This window comes from Bos javanicus, chromosome 10, assembly GCF_032452875.1.
Source record: "Bos javanicus breed banteng chromosome 10, ARS-OSU_banteng_1.0, whole genome shotgun sequence".
Lineage (NCBI taxonomy): Eukaryota > Metazoa > Chordata > Mammalia > Artiodactyla > Bovidae > Bos > Bos javanicus.
In genome coordinates, this window is record NC_083877.1 from 4,164,345 (window position 1) to 4,177,152 (window position 12,808).

At 42.1% G+C, this 12,808-nt stretch overlaps 1 protein-coding gene across 5 annotated transcripts in view; it reads right to left on the reverse strand.

Moving 5' to 3' along the window:
- The window catches only part of CCDC112 (coiled-coil domain containing 112), a 218,052-nt gene that overhangs the window by 44,952 nt on the left and 160,292 nt on the right, over positions 1-12,808 (reverse strand). For 3 of the 5 annotated variants that reach the window (XM_061429930.1, XM_061429928.1, XM_061429929.1), the window contains one exon: positions 1,685-1,744. The exons of the other annotated variants lie outside the window; for them this stretch is intronic. In XM_061429930.1, coding sequence (XP_061285914.1) covers positions 1,685-1,708 — 24 coding nt within the window. In that variant the 5' untranslated portion in view covers positions 1,709-1,744. The remainder of the gene's footprint in view (positions 1-1,684; positions 1,745-12,808) is intronic. 5 annotated transcript variants of the gene reach the window in all.

Here is a 12,808-nt window from a genome sequence, read left to right on the forward strand (position 1 = left end):
CACAGAGTCGGACATGACTGAAGCGACTTAGCAGCAGCAGCTGCACACTGATTTAAGCTGGGACTACAATGCCAAATGAGACATGTCCTTGCCCCTAAAATGCTTACAATCCTTTAGGGAAGACAGATGTTCAAGGAAAACCAACAAGCGAAGTCCAGCGTGGCCCACATAAATACAACGTACAGTATTTTATGGGAATACCCAACCCAGTGTAAATTAGATTTGGGATCAGATGTCCTCAAGACAGTTGTCTTAAAGAGGAGACACCCAAGCTTAGTTTTCAAGGACAAAGAAAGGGCAAACAACTTTTTAGAAGAGAAAATAATCTGAGAGAGGGCACAGAGAAATGAGACCCAATGGCTTATTTATGGAACTGGAAGACAGTTAACTAGAAGCTAGTTAATCCCTCCACTGCCACTCTCACAACCCACCCCACCCAGTGAATAATTCCCCCTTTTTTTTTTTTTTTGCACGAGAAAAAAAAAAGAGATAATAGAAAAGTTTCAAAATGAGTGACAGTTACAGGAAACACAGGTTTACAAATCAGCACAAGCTGCTATTACCAGTTTTCTAGAGAAAATAATTGACTCTAGTGAGAATATACTGCATCTGCAAGAGATGCTCTTGTAGTCTGGGTTGCAAGAAGCCTACAGGAAAAGCTGAGGAGCTGCCACTTTCTAAGGAGATGCAATGTCAGGAAAGCGACAGTGAGGGGAAGTGTAGTGAGGGAGGCTGAAGTGCTCCTGTGGTTGGTAACATGTAGAGTTAAGCTCCATCTCATGGGGTGTGTTCAGGAAGACCAGATAAGCTACTGCATCGCAAGGCAGCCAATCAGGGGAAGGGAAAGGGAAGGAATTTATCTGTTAGCTCTTTCCCACTCCTCATTTTCCCACTGGTCATGAGTCTGCCCCGTGGAGCATTAACTACCCTGGCAAGGCAGACTCAGTCTCCCCAGGCATGGAGGGGAAGCTGAGGTCAGACTGCTTCACTGAAGTGGGCATTTGTCATGTTATTTGGCTACTCATTACCTTTGGGCTCATTTCGTATTTGGAGAATGTACTAATTTAAGAGTCTGCTCTCCAGAGACATCATTAACTCTTTTGGCACCTTAGATTTGAGGATGTAGGGTCCAGATTCTGCCAGTCAGACCCACCTGACTGAGAACTCCATGGGGAGGTGAGCACAGTACCTTACAGACTCCATCATGACAGGCAGACGGAGAAGCAGCACCTCCTAGAGGCCGTGGCCAGACGTCCTAGCAGGAGCCTTCAGTTTCTAGCACTGGGGGTAGGAGACGGGTTGTCTGGACCCTGGGAGACAGGGACAGCGGGGTATCCTCTAGAGCCATCCTCCTATGTAACCTGCATGTGGCTCCTGGTCTCAGAGCATCCATGGTTGATTCTCTTGTCCTCACTAAGATTCTGAGAGCTACTTAAAACCTTTAATAATTTTTTTTTTTTTGCTTAAACTAACTAAAGTATGTGTTTTTTTTTTTTAACTCAGGAACCCTGAAAGATTCATGTAGCCTAAAAACAAATTTGGAGTTGTCTTTAAATCATGACACACTTCTAATCTTAGATCTGCTCATTTATGTGAAACATGTCTCATTAATTTCAATTCCATATCCTATAATCAAAGAGTCTTAGGCATAGAAGGATCCTTTCAGAGGCATTTTATCACTTACCGTTGGCTTTGAGCAGATCTTCATATCATACCACACTCATTTGAGGGAACCAAGTTTCTCCTGAAACAAACAAACTAAAGGTAATTTTTACTAGTTCAAATGTTTTTGTGTCAGCCATCCAATGAGCAGGGCTGAGAGGCCACTCTTGGGAAGTTTTATTTATCTGAGAGACAGGTGAAAGGCCTACAGGCTGTAACCTAATTTAGTCAAACACTTCTGGTAGGAAAAAAACCAGTGACCTATAAATCAGTAATTTTACTGTAATATCTAGAGAAACCAGGTCACTATTTCCAGCCCTAAGTTTGTCCCCTGGTCTCTTAGCATTTAACTATGTCATGAATTTCCTTTTGATAAGGTTTATTAACAAACTTAAAAGGAGAATCAAAAATTTAAGGCAAAACCCACAGTGAAGATCCATAGTGAAAAACAAAAGCACTGGGACAAAATATCTTTGACCAGCATCGTTAAAATAAGCCTGTCAAATGCCAGGAGTGTATCCAGGGGACTTGAGCAGTTCACTTTAGGGAAATAGTCAACTGGCCCATAACGCTGTCTTGATTCAAATTCAAGTTCACCAGATATCTCTCAACTGAGAGAGGTCCCAGTGAAGTAGTTGAGGGTTTATGGACTCTTGCTTACATGCGTTCATGCCAAGTCGCTTCAGTCATGGCCAACTCTGTGGGACCCTATGGACCGTAGCCCACCAGGCTCCTCTATCCATGGGATTTTCCAGGCAAGAACACTGGAGTGGGTTGCTGTGCCCTCCTCCAGGATGGACTCTTGAGTCAGACCTAAGTTCAAACCTAGATTCTCCCATTGACCCACTAGCTGTGCAAACCTTGAACAAATTACTTAACTGTTAACGGTCATTTTCTTTGCATGGGTTGTTTGTGAGGTCTAAATAAGGTGATGGTTTAAATAAGGTTATAGAGCCGTCTGCACCCTGGCAGAGCCCAGCAAGAGCCCAGAGCCCCAGGCCCTGTTTTCCTACACACATGTGCTTCCCTTTAAACCACTCTCAGGGGAGCACTCTGTGGAGAAAGCCAAATGTGTGGTTCCAGGAAAGACTGGCCTTTCTAAGCCACCAAACAGATGAAAAGCTTTTTTTATTTTATAAACTCCATTTAGAAAATGCATTTTGTTACATGATTAAAGCAAATGCCCAATATTTAATTTGCTTCAGTAAAATCAGGGGCCAATCCTCTTTCAGTTCATTAAAAATAAAATCCTACTGGAAGACACACTTCTCATCTGTCCCACTTTGAAATTCTCACTCAAACCTGTGTCTATGAGAAATTCAGAATCCTTGCTAGAATCTTTCTTAAGTCTGTTCAGACCAACATTCAATAATTTACATGAAGAATATTAAAGCTTAGTCAAGACCATAACATTTTCAGATCATTTGCTTGACATTTAAAACTTCCAGATTTAAATATGGAATTGAATTTTTTTTTATAATTGTCCAGTATGTAAGTTCTTTTTTTTTTTTTTTTTTGATATTTGTCTGTCTCTCTTCACTAGTATATAAGTTCTATTCTAAAATCTCACCTGGTACATAATAGGAACTTAATAAGTTATTCACTGTTGAGTGAATGAATGAATGGTGAATGAACCAGTAAGCTTTTGCCACACAAATGAATAAATAGTATCTGGGCTAGAAAATAAGATCTGTACTAGGCTAAACTTCTTTCATCTACATACACAGAATATTACATGTAGTTTTTCATTAAATTATTTGAAACTCTTTCCTGTTTTTGATTTCTAAAGTTTATCTAGAACTTTTCACATGTATGAACTGTGTACATTTTACCTTGTATGCAGATTTAAGTGCATTTTCAATGACAATATCCATGTACTGTTGACAAATGAATTAGACATGTTTGGTCCTAAGAGACATTCCTGAAGAACAGATGCCTGCTTTCATGGTAGTCTTGGTTTGCCAGTATAGATAATTTAAGGGGCTGTCTAGATCTCACATTCTGTGTGGGATATTTGTCTAATTTTGGTACTAATGCAAAAGAACTTATGGTTGAGGTCTTTCCAAGAGTTAATGACATCATTTCTTCCATTTGACAAATCCAGTTTTAGTTTTTGTGAAAATATAAGAAAACTACTCTCGCATACGTAGCTTCCTAGGTGGCATAGTGGTAAAGAATCTGCCTGTCAATGTAGGAGATGTAAGAGATGTGGGTTTGATACCTGGGTCAGGTCGATCCTCTGGAGTAGGAAATGGCAACGCACTCCGGTATTCTTGTCAGGAAAATTCCATGGACACAGGGGCCTACAGTCCACGGGGTCACAAAGAGTCAGACATGACTGAGCGAATGAGCAGGCACTCTCACATACAACATGATTTTCCTTAATGGGCTTTTATATGTTAATAACTTTTTCTGTTTTGTTTTTTTTTTTTAACTGGAAATGGAACCATTAACCAAAAGTTCAAAAGTGTTTATAAGTGATTTTTGTTCTCTTCTGAAAGAGGGACTTGATTGACCTTTTGACCACGCTGCTAGAGGAAAAACTACCTGAAAGGAAAAAATTACCTGCAGACATTTTGGTGAACTCAGCACTCTGAGAAATTTCATTTGTCTGCTGGCCTTAATGGCACTTTGATGAAGATTAACAAGGAGGAATGGAATTGCTAGTTAAAACACATGTCCATGGACCTTTCAAGTAGGAAAGCCCAGCCTAAGGGGCAGGAGACAGGATGTGCCTATCCAAACATCATCTTTTGGAAGCACATCCCGGAGACCTCTGCCTGACACAGTCTCTGCCACCTTTTACTAACAACACTCCAACTACACCTTGCTCTTTGACCCAAATTAATTTTCCCTAGAAAGTTCTTATTTTTTATTTATTTATTACTGTTCTTTACCTCAAGACTTTTGGTAAATTGTGAAGTAAAAACCTTGCCGACTCATTCATTCTTCATCAAACAACTACTTATTAAGGACCAATCATGTACCAGGGAAATTCTAGGTTCTCACAGAGTTCATGTACTCATGGAGGAAGATGGTTATCAAATAAGCAAATAAGATAATTTCAGTTAGTAGTGAGGGCTCTGCACAGAATGGAACAGGAAGATGTAATGGAGAACGTGAGTGGGAGATCTTGAGAGCAAACGGGTTGGGGGTGTGCCATCTGAGCTGAGATGCGCACACGAGCAGGACGCGGCAGCCCCGTGGAGATGCAGGGACACGGTGTGCCAGGCAGGCAGAAGGGCGAGGGGAGCAGGCACACAGCTCGGGCGGGAGAGCCTGACACATGCCAGCACAGAAAGCAGGCGTACGTGATAGATCCCCGTGAGCAGGCGGGAGGCGGGTGGCAAATTGAGGTCAGAGAAGTAGCAGAGCGGGGTCGCAGAATTCTGATTTTAGGTTAAAATGAGAAGTTGGTGAAAGATTTTAGTCAAAGGAGGGACATAATCTGGTCTGTGTCTTCACAGATGGAGCGGCATGCTGTGTGACAAATGGATTTACGTTAGCCTTGTGATTTGGACTGATATCAACTCATCTAGGAGTTCTCCTGGGGTCAGTGAAAGGGCTATTATTTTCATTTTCTGTTTTTGGCAAATCCGGATTAGTTTCTCTTTCTCCTTACCTTTAGACGTGACCTCCAGAAATAGCAGGACCTTCTAGGTGATAACCTTTCCCATCCCCAGAGGACATGACCATCACGATCTAGTAGAGGAGAGAAGCAGTCCGCTGCTTCATGCTTTCCGAGCAAACACATCTGTTTGTCTGACCTGGGAAAGCCATGCTGCAGCTCTGCCGAGACCCGGGGATTTTTGACAGGTCAGCTATATTCAATTAATCAGAGTGACTGCAGTTTCCTCTGAAAGTAGGAAGCAGTTCTATCAGGTTACTGCCCTCATGACAGAGGCCTGTAACAGAGGCCTAAGACACGGCCAACTGTACGGGTTTCCGTAGCGTGAGGCTTCAGAATGACGACTGAAGGATAAACTACTTGAAGTCTGAACTGCACTAGGCCCTCAATGAATGGGGTGAGACTGTGCCCCAAGACTTCTGTGTCAACTTTAACAACAGTGACAACAGTCACCACTTCCCGAACACTGAGTTTTCACCAAGCATTCATCCAACTCAGGTGTTGGCAAACTGTTGTAAAGGACCAGACAGAAAATGTTTTCAGTCTGTGGGCCAGATGGTCTTGTTGCAAGCAGAGCTCAGTTCTGCTGTTGCAGTGAGAAGGCAGCCAGAGGTAATGGGGAAGGAACGGGTATGGCTGTGTTCCAGAGACACCGAATTTTCCCCAACAGGGGTGGGGCTGGGTGAGGGCCACAGGACGCAGCTTGAGGGCCCCTGATCTAAATGACTTACTTGTATTAACTTACTTGATCTTCAAAGCACTCCGATCACACCCTTTACTTTACAGAGGGACTGTGGCACAGAGAGGTCATATGGATGGGGTGGCACAGCCCATACCCTAGAGCGGAAGTGCACACCCACACAGCGTGACCCACACAGCACAGAGTCACCTCAAGTGCGGCACGGCCAGGACTTGCCCTGGGCTGAGCCATCTCCAGACTCCATCAACAAGGTTTACAGGTTCTCTGGATTCTTTATAAGATGCCTACCTCACAGGACTGTCAGAGAACAAAGTGTTGGGGAATGGAATGAGGCAAACAGCACGATGCTTGCATCAGCACAGTGCTTTGGAGGACCTGCAAAGTCACTGCACACTGTGTCCTTTATGTGATATTTGAAGGGTACCTGCAGTCTCCGGGCTACTGGGGGCACTTGTGCCTGGGTATGTGTGAACATCTGGGCAGTTCAGGGAAGAACTATAATATTAGCAGCCACATGGAACAACGGACTGGTTCAAAATTGGGAAAGGAGTATGCCAAGGCTGTATCTTGCCACCCTGCTTATTTAGCTTATAGGCAGAGTACATCCTGCAAAATGCTGGGCTGGCTGGCTGAAGCACAAGCTAGAATCAAGATTGCCAGGAGAATTACCAATAACCTCAGATATGCAGATGACACCACCCTTATGGCAGAAAGCAGAGAGGAACTAAAGAGCCTCTTGATGAAGGTGAAAGAGGAGAGTGAAAAGGCTGGCTTAAAACTCAACATTCAAAAAACTAAGATCATGGCATCCGGTCCCAGCCGATAGATGGGGAAACAATGGAAATAGTGACAGGCTTTATTTTCTTGGGCTCAAAAATCACTACAGACGGTGACTGCAGCCACGAAATTAAAAGATGTTTGCTCCTTGGAAGGAAAACTATGACCAACCTAGGCAGCATATTAAAAAGCAGAGACATTACTTTGCCCACAAAGGTCCACCTAGTCAAAGCCATGATTTTTCCAGTAGTCACGTATGGATGTGAGAGTTGGACCATAAAGAAGGCTGAATGCCAAAGAATTGATGCTTTTGAGCTGTGGTATTGGAGAAGACTCTTGAGAGTCCCTTGGACTGCAAGGAGATCCAACCAGTCCATCCTAAAGGAGATCAGTCCTGAACATTCATTAGAAGGACTGATGCTGAAGCTCCAATACTTTGGCCACCTGATGTGAAGAGCTGATTCATTAGACAAAACCCTGATGCTGGGAAAGATTGAAGGCAGGAGGAGAAGGGGACGATAGACGATGAGTTATTTGGCATCACTGACTCAATGGACATGAATTTGAGCAAGTTCTGAGAGATGGTGAAGGACAGGGATGCCTGTCATTCTGCAGTCCATGAGGTCATGAAGAGTTGGACTTGACTGAGCGATTGAACAACAACAACAAAGAGTTCTCCGGGCTTCCCAGGTGGCTCAGTGGTAAAGAACCTGCCTGCCAATGCAGGAGACACAAGTTTGATCCCTGGGTCAGGAAGATCCCCCAGAGGAGGAAATGGCAACCCCTTCCAGTGTTCTTGCTTGAAAAACTCCATGAACAGAGGAGTCTGGTGGGCTACAGTCCATGGGTTCACAAAGAGTCAAACGCAACTGAGCATGCACACAAGATTTTTATACTTCTGTTTTTTCCCCCTACATATCCCATGTGATTATTGTGAGGATCAAATAAATGGGAAAGAAACACAGAGAATAGTGGAGAATAAAGAATTTCTGGGATAACAGAAATTTGGTAGCCTAAACTATACATAGAGTGAGACATTTTATGCTTTATTTCTCTAAATATATGGATAAGTATGCTGGGGAACTCTCCTGGATTTTTAAGAGATTAATAAACATACCTGGGTTAAATACATGGGGAGGTTTCAAACACCCATTATCCAGTTTATTCTAACTGTATCATCTGCATAGCTAGTTCAATATCAACACCTGGAGTTTGACGCTGGTAGAACACACAGAGCGTATTCAGTTGCACCAGCATCACATGCCCTGATGTGTGTGTGTATGTTTGTGTTCAGCTCTATGAAATTTTATCACACGTGTAGCTTAATGTAACCACCACCACAATCAAGACACAGAACTGTATCATCAACACCAGGCTGCCTCCTGCTCTTTTACAGCTATGCCTGCCCTGCTTAAACCGTGGCAACCACTAATCTGTTCTCCACAGTGCTAATTTTGCTACTTCAAGAATGCTACACAAATGGAGTCATACAGTATGCAATACCATACATTTTGAGATTGGCTTTTTAACTCAGCATAATTCCTGTTGTGTATATTGATAGTTCATCTTTTTATTGCTGAGAATGGATGGACCACAGTTTGTTTGACCTCTTAGGCACTGAAGGACAGTTGGGTTGCTTCCAGTTTGAGGTTATAATGAATACAGCTGCAGTGAATATTTGTGACTTTCATTTCTCTGGGATAAATCCCCCAAAGGGCAATTGCTGGGTCATATGATAAGCACAAGTTTAGTAGTAAAGAAACTACCCAACTGTATTCTGGAGTAACTCTACCACTTTATTCCTATTTGTTTATAAAGCATACGTTAACTAAGAAAACTCCTTTGTAATCTAATATTAACTATAATATTTACTCTGTAATTCTTAAAATTACAGGGAAGCCTGACATGCTGCAGTCCATGGGGTCACAAAGTGTCTGATACGACTTAGCGACTGAACAACAACAAATTTTAAAAAACTTAATAAAGTCATTATTTTGCCACCTCATAAATTACAAACCTAATCTTATATCGGTGAAGGCAATGGCAACCCACTCCAGTACTCTTGCCTGGGAAATCCCATGGACGGAGGAGCTTGGTAGGCTGCAGTCCATGAGGTCGCTAAAAGTCAGACATGACTGAGCGACTTCACTTTCACTTTTCACTTTCATGCATTGGAGAAGGAAATGGCAACCCACTCCAGTGTTCTTGCCTGGAGAATCCCAGGGACGGGGAGCCTGGTGGGCTGCCATCTATGGGGTTGCACAGAATCGGACACGACTGAGGCGACTTAGCAGCAACCTTATATCAGATCTGTTTTTAAATTAAAATCCACCCAATGATGGAAGATAATGTAATCCTCTTCTCTTCATGTCCCTACTATTGAACACATTTTATGCAGTTGATCTTTCTTGATGTTTATCTCTCTAATCTTATAAAAACAAGACAGTCTCTGTAAGACTCAGGAACATATTTTTCTCTTCTTTTTGTAAGATGAGACTATAAAGCAAAATGAAAACAAAAGATTCTTCCAACATGCTATAGTTTAAGAGCAGAAAATATAAGCTCTTACTGAGTTGACTCAAAAGTACATTCAAAAAAAACACAGAGGAAGTTGATTTTTATCCCTTCTTTTCCTTTATTTTCATGTAGGTAGACCAAAAGATCAAATAGGAGAAACTTTTCTTTCTGAAAAAAAATCAAAAAGTGCTTAGAAGGAAAGGTAGTGTTCTATATATAAAGAACAAACAGCAATGAGGTCAGCTGAGGTGACACAATTTCACTGATTTCAGAAGAAAAGAGTTCATGATCTCAGGTGCAATATTTATAACTCAACCAACAAGTTTTGTTGAGAATCCATGATATGCCAGACACCATGCTAGGTGCAGTAGGGAAATAGGAGTTTAAAAATATAGGATATTTTCCAACCACTTTCTGTCCAGCTGGGAGACACATTGTCCCACAAAAAGAGATGGGAGAATGAAACAGAACCGCATACACTTAATGATAATAGCTGCACTTACACTGGTTGTGAGCCAAACAGTGGGCAGACTGCTTTGCATGTTCCTTGTTACTCAATCCTCACAACAACCCTATGAGGTCACTGCCATCATTCCCATTTTACGGATGAGGAAACTGAGGCTTGGAGAGTAAGTTAAAATGTCACATGTCTCTTACAACAGTCTGCTTTTTCATGTTTACTAAAAACCAAACGGTTTTTGGTTATGTACTCATGTACATTATCTTTCCTGCCCCAAGGAGGAGTGAAGAAGTGCTCTCTCTACAAATGTGTGGCCTGAGCTGGGCAGCAGCTGTAAGGCACAGGTATGGCACAGAGACTCACTCATATCAGTTCAGTTTAGTCAGTCATGTCTGACTATTTGCAACCCCATGGACTGCAGCATGCCAGGATTCCCTGTCCATCAACAACTCCTGGAGCCTGCTCAAACTCATGTCCATCAAGTCGGGGATGCCATCCAACCATCTCATCCTCTGATGTCCCTTTCTCTTCCTGCCTTCAATCTTTCCCAGGATCAGGGTCTTTTCAAATGAGTCAGTTCTTCACATCAGGTGGCCAAAGTAATGGAGTTTCAGCTTCAGTATCAGTCCTTCCAATGAATAATCAGGACTGAGTTCCTTTAGGATGGACTGGTTGGATCTCCTTGCAGTCCAAGAGACTCTCAAGAACCTTCTGCAACATCACAGTTCAAAAGCATCAATTCTTTGGTGCTCAGCTTTCTTTATAGTCCAATTCTCACATCTATACATGACTACTGGAAAAACCACAGCTTTGACTAGATGGACCTTTGTGGGCAAAGTAATGTCTCTGCTTTTTAATATGCTGTCTAGGTTGGTCATAGCTTTTCTTCCAAGGAGCAAGTGTATTTTAATTTCATGGCTGCAGTCACCATCTGCAGTGATTTTGGAGCCCAAAAAAATAAAGTCTCTCACTGTTTTCCCATCTATTTGTCATGAAGTTATGGGACCAGATGCCATGATCTTCGTTTTCTGAATGTTGAGTTTTAAGCCAACTTTTTCACTCTCCTCTTTCACTTTCATCAAGAGGTTCTTTAGTTCTTCACTTTCTGCCATAAGGGTGGTGTCATCTGCATATCTGAGGTTATTGATATTTCTCCCAGCAATCTTGATCCCAGCTTGTGCTTCATCCAGCCCGGCATTTCTGAAGACATACTCTGCATATAAGTAAATAAGCAGGATGACAAGATACAGCCTTGACGTACTCCTTTCCCTATTTGGAACTAGTCTGTTGTTCCATGTCTGGTTGTAACTGTTACTTCCTGACCTGCATACAGATTTCTCAGGAGACAGGAAAGGTGGCCTGGTATTCCCATCTCTTGAAGAATTTTCCAGTTTGTTGTGATCCACACAGGCAAAGGCTTTGGCATAGTCAATAAAGCAGAAGTAGATGTTTTTCTGGAACTCTCTTGCTTTTTTGATGATCCAGTAGATGTTGGCAATTTGATCTCTGGTTTCTCTGCCCTTTCTAAATTCACCTTGAACATCTGGAAGTTCACGGTTCATGTATTGCTGAAGCCTGGCTTGGAGAATTTTGAGCATTACTTTACTAGTGTGTGAGAAGAATGCAATTGTGTGGCAGTATGAACATTCTTTGGCATTGCCTCTCTTTGGGATTGGAATGAAAACTGATCTTTTCCAGTCCCGTGGCCACTGCTGAGTTTTCCAAATTTGCTGGTATATTGAGTACAGCACTTTCACAGCATCATCTTTTAGGATTTGAAATAGCTCAATGGGAATTCCATCACCTCTACTAGCTTTGTTCGTAATGATGCTTCCTAAGGCCCACTTGACTTCACACTCCAGGACGTCTGGCTCTAGGTGAGTGATCACACCATCACGATTATCTGGGTCATGAAGATCTTTTTCGTATGATTCTTCTGTGTATTCTTGCCATCTCTTCTTAATATCTTCTGCTTCTGTTAGGTCCATACCATTTCTGTCCTTTATCAAGCCCATCTTTGCATGAAATGTCCCCTTGGTATCTCTCCTTTTCTTGAAGAGATCTCTAGTCTTTCCCATCATATTGTTTTCCTTTATTTCTTTGCATTGATCACTGAGGAAGGCTTTCTTATCTCTCCTATCTCTCTTATCTCTGCTATTCTTTGGAACTCTGCATTCAAACAGGTATATCTTTCCTTTTCTCCTCTGCCTTTCGCTTCTCTTTTCAGCTATTTGTAAGGCTTCCTCAGACAACCATTTTAACTTTTTGCATTTCTTTATCTTGGGGATGGTCTTGATCACTGCCTCCTGTACAATGTCACAAACCTCTGTCCATAGTTCTTCAGGCACTCTATCGGATCTAATCCCTTCAATCTGTTTGTCACTTCCACTGTATAATCATAAGGGATTTGATTTAGGTCATGCCTGAATGGTCTAGTGGTTTTCCCTTCTTTCTTCAATTTAATTCTGAATTTTGCAATAAGGAGTTCATGATCCGAGCCACAGTCAATTCCTGTTCTTGTTTTTGCTGACTTATAGAGCTTCTCCATCTTTGACTGCAATATGATTTCGGTATTGACTATCTGGGGGCGTCCACGTGTAGAGTCTTCTATTGTGTTGTCGGAAGTTGGTGTTTGCTATGACCAGTGTGTTCTCTTGGCAAAGCTCTGTTAGCCTTTGCCCTGCTTCATTTTGCACTCTAAAACCAAATTTGCCTGTTACTCCAGGTATCTCTTGACTTCCTACTTTTGTATTCCATTCCCCTATAATGAAAAGGACATCTTTTGGGGGTGCTAGTTCTAAAAGGTCTTATAGGTCTTCATAGAACCATTCAACCTCAGCCTCTTCAGCATTACTGCTTGGGGCACAGACTTGGATTACTATGATATTGAATTGTTTGCCTTGGAAACGAACAGAGATCATTCTGTCATTTTCGAGATTGTACCTATGTACTGCATTTTGGACTCTTTTGTTGACTCTGATGGCTACCCCATTTCTTCTAAGGGATTCTTGCCCACAGTAGTAGATATAATGGTCATCTGAGTTAAATTTGCCCATTCATACAT